At 34.5% G+C, this 19,803-nt stretch overlaps 1 protein-coding gene across 3 annotated transcripts in view; it reads left to right on the forward strand.

Moving 5' to 3' along the window:
* The window catches only part of LOC104895266 (DExH-box ATP-dependent RNA helicase DExH6), a 19,792-nt gene extending 12,099 nt beyond the window's left edge, over positions 1–7,693 (forward strand). For all 3 annotated transcript variants that reach the window (XM_010681726.3, XM_048646095.2, XM_010681728.4), the window contains 6 exons: positions 1,764–1,816; positions 1,930–1,963; positions 2,043–2,132; positions 2,281–3,285; positions 5,804–6,886; positions 7,004–7,693. In XM_010681726.3, the coding sequence (XP_010680028.3) occupies positions 1,764–1,816; positions 1,930–1,963; positions 2,043–2,132; positions 2,281–3,285; positions 5,804–6,886; positions 7,004–7,303 (2,565 nt within the window). In that variant the 3' untranslated portion in view covers positions 7,304–7,693. The remainder of the gene's footprint in view (positions 1–1,763; positions 1,817–1,929; positions 1,964–2,042; positions 2,133–2,280; positions 3,286–5,803; positions 6,887–7,003) is intronic.
* The last annotated feature ends 12,110 nt before the right edge of the window (positions 7,694–19,803 follow it).

The following is a 19,803-nucleotide window of genomic DNA, read 5'->3' on the forward strand; positions in this document are numbered from 1 at the left end:
TTTTTTTCTGCAATTTGAAGACCTAGTTTAATTAGGTTTCTAATTGATTCCCTAGTATAGATATGTTTGAGGCCGTTATTATTTTATCATGCCAAGATAATTGAGATTATTGTTCTTAGATCTAGAGACACTCCTAAAGAGAGATTAAGAATTCTCCTTTTATCATCATCTCATACTCAAAAGTCCTAGTGCAGTGTTCATGGGTTTCTCCCAATTCAAGGGTTTTCACGTTAAATCTTGTATGTTCTTTATTGCTTTAATATGTATATTATACTTCAATTGCTCGATTTGTTAGCTCCCATGATAAGTGTGCCTAACATAACCTACCTGATAATACCAGTATCCCGCGAGTGAGCTAGGAGGAAAATTTTATTAGTGTGGTTTTGGACCACTATGCCTTTTGTGGTCCTCGCTCCCCCCATATATAATAATTCAATCTCCAAGAGCGTTGATATATTAGTGTGTCACTGATTTTCTGCTGGCTTTCATCATTGGTTTGGACAATGGATGACGGTGGCTTTGGACCCTCTTAACAGTCTTTGGTATGGAAGAGGATTAATATATCTGGAATTAAGATTGAGATGCACTTTGTGCTGAACAGAGAGTTACTAAAGCCCAAACTGTTGAATTACTTTACAAGTTGGGTATCAAAGATCTAACATTGCTGACTAATGATTAGATTACCCAAATTATATTGCATGGTTATATAGTTAATATACCAATTTCATCATGTAGTAGGCTGCATACATTTTAAGCTCGGGCCCGTAATTTTTGTTTTCTCTTTTTCCGGAGGACATTTGTTCTGGAAGGTGCGTGGGTTTTTTTTCTTCCCCTGATAGACTAATCCAGTTTCCTGCCAGTTTATTTTTTTTCTCCTGTAAAGCAAATGTCAGGAAAAGGTTCAGGTAAGGGCTACTCATGTTAAACTCCAATTATTCTAAGTTACTAGTAAGTCGGATAGGTTCCACGAGTTTAGGTAAGTTTAGCAATTGAGTCCTGTATAGATCAAATGACATACTTTGAAAACGCTTCTATCTTCAAAATACTAGCAACTGCACTTCCTTTATGTTTCCAGTGGTCTAGCTTTTCTTCTTCACTTTGCCTGTATGATATGCCAGACAGATAACTCAGCCAATCCTTTTATATTACACTAATTAATAATTTATCAATCTTATAAGTAGTGTATAAAAGTAATTCTGCTAATTCAGCTGATGTTGGCCTTGTCCACAGAAAACCCATCTTTATTGTCCTTGCTACCATGTATCTGGTTTGGCTATGGGTGAGTTGATCTTGGAGTTTAGTTTATCCAACTAACTATACCCCTCATGGAACACTGATAAAAGGGTTTTGTCATAATGTGATTGATATGTAGAAATGTATTTGCTATTTGATCTACTTCTCCCTCATAATTTTAGTGTGATTGATAATGTGATTGATAATGTGATTGATAAAAGGGTTTTGTCATAGTGCGCATATAGGATTGTTTTGCTGCTGTGTAGAAATGTATTTGGTTTCTCTTTTATTGAATCTGGTCATTTAGAACGCTGTTGACGACTGATCTCTACTGTTGCCATCGGTAGGCTCCAAGTGGACTTTTGTTGCTGCTGTGTTACTGACTAATGTGCCGGATATGTTGAAAATCTCGATGCTGCAAAATTGCTCGACTGTTTTGAGCCTGTTAGGAAGCTAATAGATCATTCTAGTTTTGCTATTTGATCTACTTCTCCCTCATAATTTTAGTGTTTTTTTTTCTTCGCACATAGGATGAGATTCATGAAAGAGATCGATATTCGGATTTCATGCTTACAATTCTCAGGTAATCTTTATTTTTATTTGGTTTTTTTTTTCAGCAAGTTTGATATTTTTATTTTTTAGTTTGATTTTAAGTAGAGATACTTGTTATTTGAATTTGTTGTCCCTTGCTCGCAGAGACTTGCTTCCAATTTATCCACATTTTCGTTTGGTGAGTAATTCTCGGATAGTGTCTAGTCAATATTTTTCCATGCCTGTTAAATCTTAAATCTTTTATCTGGAACTTTCAGGTGTTAATGAGTGCTACACTTGATGCTGAAAGATTTTCTCAGTATTTTGGTGGCTGCCCTATCATCCGTGTGCCTGGATTCACTCATCCTGTATGTTTTTATCTTTTTTTTGAATACTTATTGTCACTTCTTGGTTTTTCTTCTCTTATTTCATGGTGCTGTTGCTGCTGCTGCTTTGCCTTAAATTGTGTTTGTATTTATTTATTTTTTGTTTCTTTTCCCTGCATCTTTGTTTTAGGTCAAAACTTTTTACTTGGAGGAAGTTGTGTCCATAGTAAGAGAACCGGGAAAGAACTATCTTAATTGTACTTCATTTAGCTGCGACACTGAAGATTGCAGCTTGAGTGAGGAGACTCGCACAGCATTAGATGAGGCAATTGAGATGGCAAACTCAAATAAAGAATTTGATCCTCTTCTAGAATCAATATGTTCAAACGGAACGTCCAATTTTCTGAATTATCAGCATTCTTTAACTGGAGTGACTCCGTTAATGGTTTTTGCGGCTAATGGGAGAGTAGGTGATATCTCTACACTTCTTTGTTTAGGTGCAGACTGCCATGTGCAGGCCCTTGATGGAAGCACTGCATTAGACTGGGCCAAGCGCAAAGATCAGCCTGAAGCTGAAGAAATTATAGTGAAACACATGGTAGATAGCTCTTCGAGCTCAATCAAAGCGCACAAGTTGGTTGAGAAATATATGTCAAGCCTTAACCCTGAGCTCATTGATTTTGTTCTAATAGAGCAGTTGCTGAGGAAGATATGTATGGAGTCAGAAAGTGGAGCAATCCTTGTTTTTCTTCCAGGATGGGAAGATATTAACAAGACCCGAGAGCGCTTGTCTGCTAATCCGTTTTACAAAGATTCTTCAAAGTTCCTAATCTTATCTCTTCACTCTATGGTTCCTGGAGCTGAGCAAAATAAAGTCTTTAAACGGCCACCTCCAGGTTGCCGAAAAATCATCCTCTCTACTAATATAGCTGAGAGTGCCATTACTATTGACGATGTTGTCTACGTCATTGATAGTGGTCGAATGAAGGAGAAAAATTATGATCCGTACAGTAATGTGTCTACCTTACATTCCTCATGGACTTCCCAGGCAAGTGCAAAACAGCGAGAAGGACGTGCGGGCCGCTGCCAGCCTGGAGTCTGTTATCATCTTTATTCAAAAATACGATTTGCATCACTTCCAGAGTTCCAAGTACCTGAAATAAAGAGAATGCCGATTGAGGAGTTATGTTTGCAGGTACATCTCTCATCGAATAATGTCCGTTATTGCTGATAAAGTGATAAATATCTGTGTTCTTCTTTGTTATCCTTTTAGGAGGCAGAAGAGAGGGGGGGAGGGTGTTAAGGAGTGTCACCTCTAATATTCTTTTCTTTTGGGTTCTAATTATAGATATTAGGATTTTATAGGAACACTAAAAGTGTTTGTAATCCACTTGCAACACTATTTCTTCTGGGCTTAGTCCACTTTTTGCTCCTGTGTCTTTAGTCTTTACTAGAGCTGTCTAGGTTTCTTTCCTTATCAAATACCAATGGGTTCCTTGGAGCCAGTGGTTGATACAGATCAGTTGCTAGATTTAATTGATCTGGGGATCAGTAGTTATATTGTGCTAAATAATAACAACCATAATCAAAACATAATTACTGGTTTTTCATTTTGAATATGTCGGTCTCTCTTACACACATGCCTCATTTGGTGATAGTGGAATCTATTAGTTGATTTGTTCAGCAGTCTAGCAGTTTATATCAGTTGATGTAACCAGTGGGTTACGATAGTGGGTTTATACTTTATACAGAAAGGTGTTTTAGCTGTTGTAGCAAGCTGGTTGGTAGTTGGAAGCAAGGAATCTTTTAGATGAAAATTTTCGGATTTGTTATATTCTCTTGTTAATTTGTTATCTAGAACAAATCCCCTCCCACCCACCCCCACCCCCATCCCCCAAAAAACCCCCAAAACAATTATTGATTTTAAATTTTGGTAGTTGATTTTGACATAGTTTAGGACACGCATGAGAGGGAGTCATCGCAAGTGTATGAACCACGGTTGGGGAGACTGAAGAGTTCTCTAGTATGATTGGAGTAAATCAAGGTTCTACACTTAGCCCGTTTCTTTTTGCTACAGTCATGGATGAATTGACGAGGTCAATTCAAGATGACATAATGGAATTGATGAGTCGAAATACTGATTGATGAGTCGAAAGGAGTGAAAGATAAGTTGGAACTCTTGAGATACACTGTGGAATTTCGAGGGTTGGATTTAATTCTGTTGAGAATAATATTGGAGAGAATTGCTTGAGGTGGTTTGGACATGTCAGATGAGATCAAGTGATGCATCAGTTAAATGCAAAGTGATGAGAGGATAAGGGGTAAGGGTCCACTTAAGAAAACTTGGAAAAGGGTGATTGACCGTGATATGAGTTTACTCTGGATTGAGGAATTATGGATAGGGCAAAGTGGAGGGAGATAATTTATGCGACATGGCTTGATTTTGTTTTTTAACCATTTTGATTCCTGCTACGTTTTCCTTGTATTTCACAACCCTTTTCCCTCACATCATTTTATTTATTTTTCTTTTAGGATTTTCTTAAATCTTTCAATTTCTTTTTTCACTTTTGTTTTTCTCTTTACCTCTTATATTTAATTTTCTCATATTTTATTTTTCTATTAGCATATTGTGGTTCTCTTAACGCCACAATAGGTGTTTTTGGTTCCTCATGATTTCTCGGGTCTTAATCATCTCTCTTACTCCCTCATTTTTCTTTATTTCAACTCTTTTATCCTTGTTCTTTTATCGTCTTTATCACATAAACGATATCTCATTAGTCATGATGATTTCAGTCTGCTGACCCCAAATCATTTTGGATTAAGGCTTTGTTGTAAAGAATTTGAACATTTCACGAAATTAGTTTTATGTATCCCTTTTTTCTTTAATGATGATGCAGGCAGTATCCTAATCTAAGTAGTTGTTATGCCTAAGGAGTTAAGGTACTATGCATGTGGATTGATGGAATCAGAGAGTAACTTAGAAATAAGTTACTCTTAGATCCAAAAACCTGTTGTGTGGTCAGTGGGCACATCTAATTCCAGCTACAAATCTTGAGAAATCCACTTCAACCTCTTTGTTATCTGCCACCCGTCACCACACTATCACCATTGCCGTCTTTATCTTGCTACCCTGCCTCGCAATTTATCCTCTCTAATGCTCTAATCATACATCTCAAGTTAATTGCAATAAAAGGCCCTTTACTAAATGGGACCAGAATTTCTCTTCTCTAAAGCCTCATCTCCCCATCATAGTGAAAGTCTTCCTTTCTACCCAGCATGTCCATATCACTCTTAATCAAAACCCCATACATTATTCTCCACTTCTCTACCATGTTGCAATCACCGTCTGCTCTACCTACAAGGCTACACCACACCATCTCCCTGACTCTGGATTGAACACACATTTTTAGACCAGGACCACCTGTGTTCCATCACTCGTAAGACATGTACTTTGCTGGTAGGAGTAAATAGAGCCAATAATTTCATCCCGGGTGTGGGGAACGCCATTGTTATCTTTAGATGTGTTGATCTCTCCATTAATTGCCCCTTATTAAGTTTTTTTGCCAGTTCTCGAGAGAAGAAAAACCCTAAAGCTTTCTGTATGAACTGTTACCTCTGACTGGATCATTATCTAAAAATCTATATAGCAAATTCTCCTATAGCCACGTTTTCTAATGTAACAGGAGTGATCCTTATTATGTTCTTTGTAACAGGTCAAGATGCTTGATCCTAATTGCAAAATAGAGGAATTTTTGAAGAAAACACTAGATCCTCCAATAGCTCAGACTATAGAAAATGCTCTCTCTGTTCTCCAAGATATTGGTGCATTGTCACATGATGAGCGATTGACAGAATTAGGAAAAAAACTGGGTTCTCTGCCTGTGCACCCGTTAATCGGTAATATGCTATTCTTTGCTACATTGTTAAACTGTCTGGATCCGGCATTGACGCTTGCATGTGCGGCTGATTATAGAGAACCCTTCATTTTACCCATGTTACCTAATGAAAAGAAACTAGCGGATGCAGCAAAAGCTGAGCTTGCATCATTATATGGAGGACATAGTGATCAACTGGCAATTGTTGCTGCATTTGACTGCTGGAGGAGTGCAAAGGACAAGGGTCAAGAATTTCGATTTTGTTCTGAATATTTTATCTCCTCGAGCATCATGCGTATGCTGTCAGGTATGCGTAAACAACTTGAAAATGAGCTGATCAGGACTGGGTGTATACCAGATGATATTTCAAGCTGTAGTATGAATGCAAGGGAGCCGGGTATAATCCGCGCAGTGATTGTGGCTGGCTTGTATCCAATGGTGGGAAGATTGTGTCCGCCTCTCAAGAGAGAAAAAAAGTTTATTGTGGAGATGGCCAGTGGTGAAAAAGTTCATTTGCATCCTTACTCAATCAACTCAAAGTTATCTATTAAAGAGTCTGATGATCGCCCTCTACTCGTATATGATGAGGTAACTCGAGGGGATATGGGTATGCACACAAGAAACTGCACGATCATCGGTCCACTTCCTTTATTATTACTTGCAAATGAAATTTATGTGGCGCCTGCAGCTGGAAGGGACGATACTGGTGATGATGATGGTAGTGGAAGTGATCCTGCTGGTAATGAAGGTGAATTGGAAGGCCTTGATAAGAAGAATAAACAGGGAGAAATGGTGATGTCATCCCCAGATAATGATGTTACAGTAATAGTTGATCGATGGCTCTCCTTCAGATCAACAGCTCTTGAAGTTGCACAGATTTACTGCTTGAGAGAGAGGTTATCTGCCGCCATCCTTTTCAAAGTAAGTGCTTGCGCCTTTTTCGGACCACATCCTCATTTCTACCTTGTCAATTTCCTTTTTGATAATAGAAATCCTCTTTGTGAATTTTGCTGACTGCTCATCTATATGCTTCTTCAGATAACAACTCCAAAAAAGGTTCTTCCTCCAGTTCTTGGGACATCCGTTTATGCAATTGCTTGCCTTCTTGCATATGATGGAATGATGGGAATTTCATTATTTAAAAAATCTGTGGACACTTTGACTTCTATGGTGAATAATACTGAAATTGGTAACTCGTCTGCTGTGAAGGAGGAGAGTAAGAATAGCTTCCTCATTTCTTTAATCAACCATAGTGTCCATAGTAATCTAAGTTCCTCCCATGAGACCTCAATGCAGCATGCGAATAGGAAGCGAAGGCGTGGTGGTTCGGCAAAATGATCCTTTTAAATCTGGCTAAGTGTATAATGGTAGGAGAGTAATGTTTGTCTGCTATACTCCCAACTACTTGAAGTGGGTTTTAGAGTCCATATCATTATTTCCCTATTTTCGGAGTACTCGTGCTGCATTTGTTGAGCACTTGAATGGCAGGCATATTGATTCCCCATCTTGATGTACGGAACTAACCAAGCACTGCTCATTACTTGTATATAGTTCCTAATGTTTGTACTATAGTCACCAAAATTAATCTTGCTGATTCTGGTTTGGGTCAAATATTAGCTTCCTCCAAAATCAACACGAAGAGTTTTTGAAGCTCTCTTTGTGCCTCAGCAAGTTGGTATCTGACTAGCTGTGATTTATGTTGTTATTACCGACTTTATGTAGTTTGAATGAATGGTAACCTATTAGTATGTGAAGATCATAGATAAACTAAATTGTTGATTAACCTTTTTGTTTAAAAATTGTGCCTTTGGATATCGATACTCGCACCTTTCTCGAATCTCTCTTTAGGTCACGACAAATATGTACTTTTTGAGATAGTGAGATCTCTTATTCTATTTGATTAAGATTAAGTAGGGCACATCCTTGAGAGAAAGATACCTAATTTTCTTCGCTCTATTTTTAACAAAAGAAGAGGAACTACTTCCTCAACATAAGGTTAACTACAACAATAATGCCAATATAGACGTGAAGGTGATCATAGGGTTGCCCAAGAACCACGATGGAGTTATGCCTTGACAGTTGACACATGGATGGCCTTGGCTTTGTCGTTTTGGTATAACAAAAAGCTTCACTTAGCAATTGCAATTTAAGTTGTTCGGGAGTGATATTGAGACTTTCTAATTACAATAAGGTAGTGTTTGGGAATGAACATTTCATTTGAAATGATTCATTTGAAATTGGTATTCTCAAATCATGGAATCTAAAATCAAATTCATTGTTTGGTAAACTTAAGAATTTGAAATTTAGGATTTCAAATCCATCTTCATTGTTTGGCTTACCATAGAATTTAGAGAAAAGAGATTGAATAGTTAGAAGATAGAAATTCATTAATGGAGGAAAAGAAAGCTAAGAGATTCATTAATGGAGGAAAAGAAAGCTAAGAGATTCATTAATGGAGGAGAGAAAACTAGGGTTTATAATTGAGGAGAGAGAAAGTTAGGAATATGTTCAATACTTAAAGAGGAAAGTAGAAAATAGTTAGGGTTTGGAATTTGCAAATGACACCCTTTCACATGGAATTTGAGAATTCTTAAAATTGGGCTATTATTATAAAGGTTGGAATTTGGTTGGAATTGGGCCAATTCCAATTCCAAATTTCTGGATTTCCCAAACATGTCATTTGGCCCAATTTCACATTTAGAAATGAAATGCTTATTCCCAAACATAGCATAAATATACTCTCACCGTTTCTTAATAGATTTTTCATTTCTAATTTGAACATTATATATTTGATTTTTTTTTTTCGACAATAGCTACATTTAAACTAAGCAAACAAAGCTACTAATTACAATGAAAACTATTAGCTAAAACATGAGCTTGTTGAACTTAAGACGAGGGAATTTAGAAACGCAGCATAAAGACAAAGAACTTCCTGATGACATAATTCTTTGAATTGTCCATTTGAGAAAGATATTCCCCACGGGAGGAGACGAACCACCTCAGAAGAGTCAGTTAAAATACGGATGAAGGTATAATATTTGCTAATCACCCGTTGGACACTATTTATAGGTAAAGAAAATCCTTAAAAAAATATTCAATATCTAAGATAAAACATAGTCATGTGTGGTCTTGTTTGATTCGTCTCATTGTGTATATTTGGAAAATCAATCTTTCACAATTTTTACTGGTATGTAATTAAAGATATTAACAATACAAAACAGGTATTAGCACAACGCATTAGGTTGCACAAAGGTTTATAATTGTTTGATGAAAGACAAAATTGTTTTATTATATTTTCCCTCAAAAAAAAGTCTTTTAATAGCTCATGAATCATACACATCATATTTAAATTTGGTTTATTTGACGAAAGAATAAATTTTTTCTCTAAAGAAAGGCCTAATTTTTGTGTTGTTCTCACTTCGCATTTTCATCTTTTGATCGATCAATTTGATTGGTTTTTGGAGTTGCAACTAATTGGTTGAAGTACTATAGAGTTTTTCTATTCCGAATTTATGTAAGAAATTGCATCCATGACTTGTAATCATCGAAGGTTATCTTCTATTTTTTACAGTTGTGACAGTGAATGAGTATATGTTTGATAAAACTACTATTCTGTTTGAAAATTAGCATTTTTTATGCTTAAAATATATGGCTTTTTTTAAGGATATATGGTGTTTAAAGTTACATACTATGGAATTTGAGTAACAAATTGTATCTTTTAGCAAAAGAAGTAGAAGGCTTTCTTTAGGAACAAAGAATTCTCATATGGATTTCCTTGATAATTCGGGCTATCCGGCATCCTCGTCATTGACACAACGGAGGCAAATCTCCAAATTTTTACAATTTAGGCTATGTTTAGTTCACCTGAAATTTTCTGATCTGAATTTATTTTTTCTAATTTGATCTGATGTGATCTGAACTGATCTGATTTACAAGATCTTAACTTTTGTAAAATATATTATTACTTTGTAATTCATTATTATGCAATACATTATAAGATTTTATTTACAGTATTACTATTATTATTATTTTATTTCTATAACAACTTTTACACAACTTTTATTATTAATAATAATAATTATTATTATCATTATTATAATAATAAACAATAAGTATAATCATAATAATAATAATTTACTAAAAATAATTATATAACCCAATAGTATTACTATTATTATCATTTTATTTCTATTACAACTTTTACACAACTTTTATTATTAATAATACTAATAATTAGTATCATTATTATAATAACAACAACAATAACTATAATCATAATAATAATAATTATTACTAAAAATAATTATATAACCCAAGTCATTAATTTATAAGAGCACTTAAATTCGGCAGACTCAACTCTTTTTTTCATATAAAATAAAATAAGATATACAAACAATTATGACTTGCGCAAAAAAGAAATATATAGCGTGCAACTTCAAATAGCTAGAGAGATTTGGAATTCAGCAGGAAGAGGTATACCGAATCTAAATTTATAATTTGTATCTCGCACTTAGCTTTTTTTGAAATGTAATCCGAATTAACTTAGTAGTTCTGTTGTCATGAATTTGAGCTATCATATTTTATATATTTCTTATTTTTGTGTCAATCTTATGTTCTTAACACGTGGATTTTAATTTTCTATTATTTAATAACAACAAAATAACTTAAAATAATGATAACAATGACATTTATAATGATAACAACAAGATTGATAATAATTACCAATATTAATATTAATAATACAACAACAACAACAATAATAATCCTTTTGAACAAATGTACTAGTAAATAATAATACTCCCTTTGTATTTTTTTTTATCTTTCTCACTTAGAATCTTGACACCATTCACAATTAGAGAGAATCTTGTAGAATTTTCTCAATATATAAGAAAAAATATAATCATGTGGGGTTTTTTTTGATTCGTCTCTATGAGTACTTTATTAATATTCAATTATTATTATTTTTACTAATATGTAATGACAGATATTTAATAGTAATAATGAGTTCTTAAATATAAGCATGATCTGATCTAATCTGATTAGATCTGAAATAAGCAAAAATAAGGTGAACTCAACATAACCTTAGTGATTTAAAAAGTATAGAGAAACACTCCAAAATTATGGAAAGGAATTTTTTTTTCTTAAACAAATTTCCAAATACACAATACAAAAGGTACAAAATTTTCTACAATTCAATAACTGAAGATCAAATAACAAAAGGGTTTGTACTAAGTCATCTAAAAATGTAAAACCCCCCTCAATAAAGATTTGGGTCAAGTAGAATAGAAAAGTTAAAGAAATAAATATGTTTCTAGCTACTAATGAACAACATATAGATTATTATATTCTTATCAATGGAATTGGATCAATATTAATGAGTGAAGTGTATTATGTTGAGCATCAACTAACAACTTAACAGTTCATATTGTAATCTAAAACTCTGCCAACAACGAAAACATATAGAAAAGCAGTAAATTAAACAACTAAATTCAGATAACTAAACAAACAAGTTAAATACTTATGAAACAAATGAGCATTCCATTGAAAATTTAAGCACTAACCCATGTTAAGGGTTTACAGGCAGAAACCCCTCAACTTATGCAACCTAGCTAATTACTACATTTTGAATTTCGATCTAACCTACGCTTAACTATTATAGTCCCGAACAACATTAGAACATGGGAAATCTCAAATAAAACAAACAAACTGTAATGGTATATACTAATACTTTAATATATATGCCTAGTTAACTACTTAATTAGTTCTATATGATCTAAAGATCAATCAAAAACTTCGATATCAGTCCCGAACAACCTCAAAATTCTGCGTCTTTGAAGAACAATATGAAGCTGGTTGTTGGAGCGGAACGACACAAGACGAATCTTTTGACCTTTCTTCAGGTTATAATCTTCCACAAGTTTATTCCATCCATGTCTGAGCGCATATCGGAATCCAGGGTCCTTGTCTTTGCCGTTGTCCTTCTTACCTTTGTAGTTCCAACGACTTAGGTGTAGATCATACTTGGAGTTTCCTATGATCACCTTCACGTGAATCTTGGCATTCTTGTTGTGATCATCCTTGTGTTGAAGACCCACGTGCTCTTCTTGTGTCAAAAACGAAGCAAGAAGCTGCTGTTCAGGGATCGATAATCGTGATTGTTGATCTTCAATATCAGAGGCAAAAAGCTCCCTCGCTCTCAAAGATTATCTTAGCATCAGTCACATCCGTAATATCGATGACATTATGAAGATGATCCAGCAGTAATCCTAACTTCATATCTACATCATCTGATTGATCATTACCAACAGCTTTTGTAGACGACGACGATGCTCCTTCCTCGTTGTTAAATTGTTTCTTATTATTACTTGTCTCCCGACGAAGACGCTTGTTGATGTTGCTGCTGTTGTTACTGTTGTTGATCATGATATTGCTGCTGCTATTGTTGCTGCTGTTGTTACTGTTGTTGTTGTTGTTGTTGTTGATGTTGCTGCTGCTATTGTTGCTGCTGTTGTTGTTGTTGTTGACGACGTCGTTGGTTGTGATGGGATGATCGATCATCGAGACAGCAGGTCGCTGGTTGGTGTGTTGGGCATCATAAGATAATGAAGGTGGTGACGAGTTTGGTTTCGATAAGAACAACTTGAGGGTCTTATTACAGCCGCGTAAAACGTAGCAAATTTTATCAGCTTTATGATGTTGGTGATCTTGATTAGAGGTTGAAGGCTGTAATTCATCATCATAAGGACGTTTCTTAGGAAGAACTACAGCATAATTATTCTCACTCGAGCCTAGTGTTTTTGATGATTCGGCCATTAATCTAAGTTAATTAGCTCACGAACAAAGACACAAAGAAACAAATTGAAGAGATGAAATAAGGATGAATGGAGAAGAGAAATTAGGCTGATCGAGGTTTTGTGAATGGAAGGATTTAATAACAAAAGAGCAGGTGGAGGTAATGAAGTATATATACAGATTTCATTCCATTGGGAGTTCGGACATGAGTTATCTCGTAATAAACTAGGGTATTATTTTCTTTGCCTAATCATCATGAGCTTCCTATGTCTTGAATTACTAGAAAATTTTGTTTAAAAATAACTAATAATTGTATCACTTTTTGAAAATAACTACCTAGTAAATCTCTATATGAACTAGTTTTAACGAGGACTACAACCTTTTATTCAAAATATAAGATTTTAATTGAGGATTTCTGAAGTATTGTTGAGAAAAAGGAGGAAAAACCGGATTACTTGGAATTTACGTGCAAATAAAAGGCGAAGGTAATTATACAAAAAAAAAGTTAAAAAGTTATTTTCGAAAAATGAAATTATTTTTTGGTGTTAAGATATATCATTACAATTTTTAAAATTTTATTGTAAAATGGCCTTTTTATGAACTTTTGTTGTCTAATTAGTCTCTTAATTAGAAAATAATGCTTGATTAACTACAAAGCTAATTTTCAATTTCCTGGAATTTTTTTTTACAATAACTAATAATTTGTGTCAATATTTAAAAACAACAACATGATAAATTAAATCTATGTAGAATTGTTTGAACAAGGACATCGACTACTATGTTTGTTCGAAAATTTCAAACTAATTATTTTTGGAGAATTAGTTCAATTGAGAATTGGGAAGAAAAATCAGATTATTTGGTAAAGTATGTGCAAAAATTAATAGTAATAATAGAAAAAAAAGTTATTAGATACTTATTTCAAAAATTAAAATGATTTTTTTTGTTAATATCATTATATATTCGATAATTTTATTGTAAATGGCATTTATTTGTGAGCTTGTGATCGCCAAATTAATCTCTTAATTAGAAAATCACTTATGTAGAACAACAATTTACCAGGACATAAGATAATCTCTCCAGCTCATTTTCAGTTCAGTTCAGTTCAATTTAATTCACTTCACTTCAGTTGCAATTAACAGGTCAGTTCAATTCAGTTCAGTTTCTAATTTATTTCTCTGATAACTTATTATTATTATTTAATAACTTGTTATTATTTAATAACTTATTATTATTTAATAACTTATTATTAATCTATTTAATAACTTATTACTATTATTTAATAACTTATTATTATTTTATTTAATAACTTATTATTAAAGATTTTATTAGTAATTAAATAATATTTTTATTATTATAATTATTATTAAATATGAACATATTATATTATATTATATTATATTATATTATATTATATTATATTATATTATATTATATTATATTATATTATATTATATTATATTATATTATATTATATTAATATATATTATATTATATTATATTATATTATATTATATTATATATATTATATATATTATATTATATTAATATTATATTATATTATATTATTATATTATATTATATATATATATATATATTTTAATATTATATTAATTATTATATTTATATATATATATATTATATTATAATATTATATTATATTTATTATAATATTAATTATATTATATTATATATATATTATATTATATTATATTTATATATATTATATTATATTATATTATATTATATTATATTATATTATATTGTTATTACTATCATTTATTTATTAATTTATATTTATTAATTAATGATAGCTAAATTATTATCATTACTATTAGTTATAATTTAATTGAGTTTAGCTCAGCTCAGTTACAATCAATTAAGTTCAATTCAATTGCAATCAGTTCATCAGTTCAGCTTAGTTCAATACTTCAATTAAATTCAGTTCAATTATTGTAAACTGAAAAGAACAGGCCTAAGAATATCATTAGTAGTTGCATTGTTGCGTAATTGGATTAGGATTTTACTTAACCATGATCACCTCTTAATGTATCAACGTCATTCCGGGAAGTACACATTTTCAAACTTGGGCACCAATTAACTCATCTATCAACACTAGATGAATCCTAATGTTAGTATTAGTAGTATTCCTACATTTTCTCGGTATTCTTCCTATATTGGCTATATATTATGTACCCCTACTTTTCAACTCTTTCATTCACCAACATACACACACTCTCTCTCGTCTGATCTCTTCCTTCCAAAAGAATTTCTAACCCTCAAGCTTCATTCAACCTTACTAGATTCTTTTTGTTCCTTTCAAGTTTCTATAATTAAGCCCTCTTGCTTGTTTCTATAATGGCGGAATCGAATTCGGGATATCTACGCTCTACCAACAGCGATGAGATCAACAAACTCCTCCAAACTAGCTAAGAAGCGTTCTTATGCTTATATGGCGGAATCCGAATCCGTACGCTCTACCAACGGTGATGAGAATAACAAACTGCTCCCACCTAAGAAGTGTTCTTGTGCTTATAGAAGGGGCAGGTGGGGGCTTGGCCTCCCATAACTGTATAAGATAAATTAAGTAAACTGCAGTTTATGTCACAAAACAAACTATGGAACAGTGGCAATGAAGCAAGGTATAAAAGGAAGTTTGAGCCCTTAAGTTTGCAAGGTTGAACCTTGCATCAACACATTTGTACTTTTTTTTGTTTTTCTTCATTTTAGATGCTTCTCTTTTTTCTTTTTTTTTCTTTTCCTTCTTTCTTTTTTGCTTATATTTTTCTTCGTCCCCTCTATCTTTGGTTTATATCAATTTGCCTAATTTAGAAAAATCTTTTTTCATTGATCGTACTATCTTCTATTCTTCTTCTCTAAAAACTTCCTTTTTCATTTAACTATAATATAGTACTTTATATTTCCTCAAACTCATTCCTAACAATCATAAAATATAAATTTTTTTTTTTTACTTAAGAAAGTAATCTGGTAATTTATTTATTTTATTACTGGAGTAGTTTATTTAGTTGCTAATGAACTATACCTTCAATTTATTAAAAAATTACTCAATTTCTTGAAGATTTCATAATGGTCCAATAAATAAATGGAAATAATTTCTTAAAAATTGCACCTTTGACATTTTGATTTATTACATTAGCTACAAGCTATTTGTAGCCATTAATAATAGTATACATATAGTTTGGTGTGTATTAGTGTTTTTATTCATCATGTAAAATTCACACTAAAACTTTTAATTTATCAACTCAACCCCTATTAAATTGTTGGTCAAGATCCGCCACTTATGGTTTCTTCTCAATTACCAGAAACATCTCCAACTTCTGATCAACATCAAGTGAATGCCAAGGAACTTTCCTATGTTACGAGTAACAGAAAAACTACCCGCAAGTTGATCCTTAATGTACCACCACCGGGTGATATATGAGTTAGGATTGTTGCTGGACCATATTCGGAATAATATGAAATATAACGATGTAAGAGATGCCAGAATAATTATGGAGAGTAAGGAGCTTACAAATACTACTGATGCTGCAGATAATCAAGCGCGATTGTCAATCCGCATCCTATAGGAAGGTTTTCGGCGAAAATATGACCGGCCCCGGAGGAGCCCTAAAACGGTCAAAATTGAAGGCTATATAAGTCACGCTTTTAGACGTCCCTGGGACCCGTGCACCAAATATCGTAGGATGCCTTGAGGAGATATGAGATGGTATATTAAGGACTCCTACGGCTTTGAACGGGAATAAGAATAGCTTTTACGACCGTTTAAGGATCATTCTGTGGCTCCACGACAAAATAATAAATTGGTCGTTTTGTGGCATTCTGGGGCAACTCAAATGGTGCGAAGCATCCTGGATGCATTATAAGTCGTGTCGCACCCCATAGGAAGGTTTTCAGCGAAAAATATGATCGAGCCCAGAGTAGCCCTAAAACGGTCAAAATTAAATGATGTAAGTCTCGCTTTTAGACGTCCACGGGACCATTGGTAGCTTTAGATTTCATTCCATTAAATGGTTTTTGTAATTATGTTTTCATGATCAATTTATGAAACACCCAAATTTTAAGAAGACTATATACACTTATTCTCCGTTTGGTAGGGTGTAAAACGTTTTCCCGGAAAACTATTTTCCTCTATTTTTAGTTTTACATTGTTTGGTTGGCAAAAGAGTGTAAAATCATTTTCCCTTGGGGTAAAATTACTCTCCCAATGATGGAAAACCATTTTCCTTTCAAAATGAAGGGAAAACTATTTTCCTTATCTCTCTTGTACACTCCTCTCATTACCTCCTTACTTTCCCTTTTATTTTCCTTTCATTTCATCATTTTTCTTACATCGAACCAAACAACGAAAAAATTAAGTTTGGAATTGTGTTTTTCATTATAAATTGTTTAATTTCCATGAAAAATCATTTTACATTGAAAATGTTGTATGCCCTACCAAACGGAGCCTTAATTGTGTAATCAAGAAAATTATTCCTTCAACCAGCTTGTCTCCTATGTGATGTGTCACAAGCTCAAGTAATGGTTTTTGTTGGATTAGATATTTTAATTCCTATTAGCATGCATTGAATGGTTTTTATAGCTTGAGCTTGTGTTAATTTGAGTAGTTGCTACAATATTAATTTGATTAAACATAGTTGATTTTTGAAGCTTTATATATCTGGATTTGATCAAATCATAATTGTTTCTTGTGCTAGCTGTAAGCTGAAATTCGCAACAGTTTAGTCCTTCGTTTTTTAATGTGATTTACATCGTTTCGAGGGCTCAAGTTACCGAGCTCCAAACCGCTCTTGACGATGCACAAGACCTTCCTAGAACCCTTGTTGGGGTGAGTGAGTTGGACAATTTGCTGATATTTGTAGAGAGGATATGACGCAGTCGGACAATTCAGAGAAAAGCAAGCGCTAATCTCGATCAAGAACAAACAGATTTACAAGCGATAAATCTGTGGAAATCCGAAATCCACCAGAAAAGAGTAGGAACTCTGAGATATTATTAAAGATCAAAAACTGCCTCCCAATAATGCCCTAATAATGTTTAAATACTTAGCACAAAACCCTAATACGAAATTAAGGAAATAATAAAATCCGGAAATAATTAAAATGTTGATTTCAGGCCATAAACGAACTAGAATTTCTTAAAAAGCTTATAGGTCACGGCATAGCGATGAGTTTGACTCGTTGGCCCGTTTCGTTTCCAAAAAGGTATTACAATAAACAATCGGACTCCGGAGGCCCGATTAGTAGAAATCATCTCAGGCTCTTTTGACGAACTTCGGCATCGAACTTCTCCGCTAACCTTCCTACGTCAAGATAAAGCAGTTGGGTGATTTGATGGGTTTTGATATTGGCAAAACTACTCCTCTCTCTAAAACTTCTACCCAAACCCTAAAACATCCCCACTAAGTAACCCTTTCGGCGCCGCCTTTGAAGGCTCGCCGGTGGCTGGCATAATTCCACCGGTCGCCGGCGAGCCTCTCCTGTAGGTAATATTTCCACCGGTCACCGTCTTTCACCCCTCCCTTGTTCTGTGTCGCCGTTTTCCTCCCCCCTCCCCTGTGTTTCGCGTCCTCTAGTCGTCGTTTCCAACTAACCCCCCTCCCTTGTTCGTCCGTCGTCGTTTTCCTCCCCTTCCCCCTTGTTCGTCCGTCGTCTTTTTTTTCTGGTTTCGAGTCGCGGCCTTCCCCCTCCCTAGTGTTGAATCGTCCCCTCCCCTGTGTCGAATCGTCCCCCTCCCCTGTTCTTCGTTTCCCTTCTACTCTGTTCTTCGTTTCCCTTCCCGCTGTGGCTGGTACAGTAGCTTGGTTATTTAGTTTCTCTTCTTACCTAGTTTGGGTTTAGTTGGTTTTGTGTTTTAGGTTTGTTCGGTTTGTGTGCGGCTTGTTGGCCGTTCCTAGGGTGGTCGCTGTCGGTTTGATTGTACTGAAGATTTCCGTTCCCGTTACTCGCCCTCTTGTCCTGTATGACCAATCCACTAGTTCAGTTTGTAGGTTCGGGCTTAATTCCCCTTCCCCTCCCCCAAGTTAGTGTCGGGCTCCCTTTCCCTTCTCAGTTAGTGTCGGGCTTCCCTTTCCCTTTTCCCCATGTTAGTGTCGGGCTTCCCCTTCCCTTCCCCCCTGGTTGTTGGTTTTTCAGAATAGTTAAGTTATGTTTTTTTACCAGTGGTTTTAATCTCCGAATAAACGGAGTGTGTCGTTTTCGAGTTGCTAAAGTGGTTTTCGGTGATTAGTTGTGGTCATCGGAACGTATTAGTCAGTTGGGTCAAGTTTGGTGGTTCAACGTAGTCACAGCTGAGTATGTCGGTTTTTTGAAATATGTGCTGAGGGACAAGGTGTCTCACGATGTTCGTGAGCAAGGACGAGGTGATGTTAGGCTTTCATGGTTGGGACTTTTACCTGCCGGTTTTGAAAACCGGAGGGATCTTCGAGAGCTCAACTTGTTTGGCTCTCCTTTTAGCTTGGCATTGATCTTCATGGTTTTTGCCTTGAAAACTTCAAATCTGCAGGCGGCACTCCAGTTCAATATGGGGGTTTACAGCACGCCCACTCATCAGCGTTTCTCTTTCATCAAAGAGAACACTGACATACTCTCGGTCGAGAGTATGGGGTCACATTGGACCGTGACTCCTTCCATGGTTATGAGCACAGATTCCCAAGTGATGCCAGATCATTGGGATTGCTCATACGGCGAGACGAGACGCTCGCCGTTGGTTGTTCGTTGTCCAAATCGTGCTTGTCAATCGCTTCATCAACCTTCTCCATCAGCCAGCCGAAGTTTGCGTCCATCATCATCAACACTGACCAGCGACGCGCCCCTTTCTACGCACTTTTATTTCGTTGTGATTTACTTTTGTTTTAGATGGATTGTACGAGCTCCTAAAGCTCATTTAAGGTTATGTATTTGTTTGGCTTTAGTTTGGATTGTATTAGCATTAGGTTGTACTTCCTCTTTTACTTAATGTACGATTTTCTGATGTCAAAAAAAAAAAAAAAAAAAAAAAAAAGATATTGGCAAAACTGGTGAATTAGGGGA

This window comes from Beta vulgaris, chromosome 6, assembly GCF_026745355.1.
Source record: "Beta vulgaris subsp. vulgaris cultivar EL10 chromosome 6, EL10.2, whole genome shotgun sequence".
In the NCBI taxonomy this organism is placed as follows: domain Eukaryota; kingdom Viridiplantae; phylum Streptophyta; class Magnoliopsida; order Caryophyllales; family Amaranthaceae; genus Beta; species Beta vulgaris.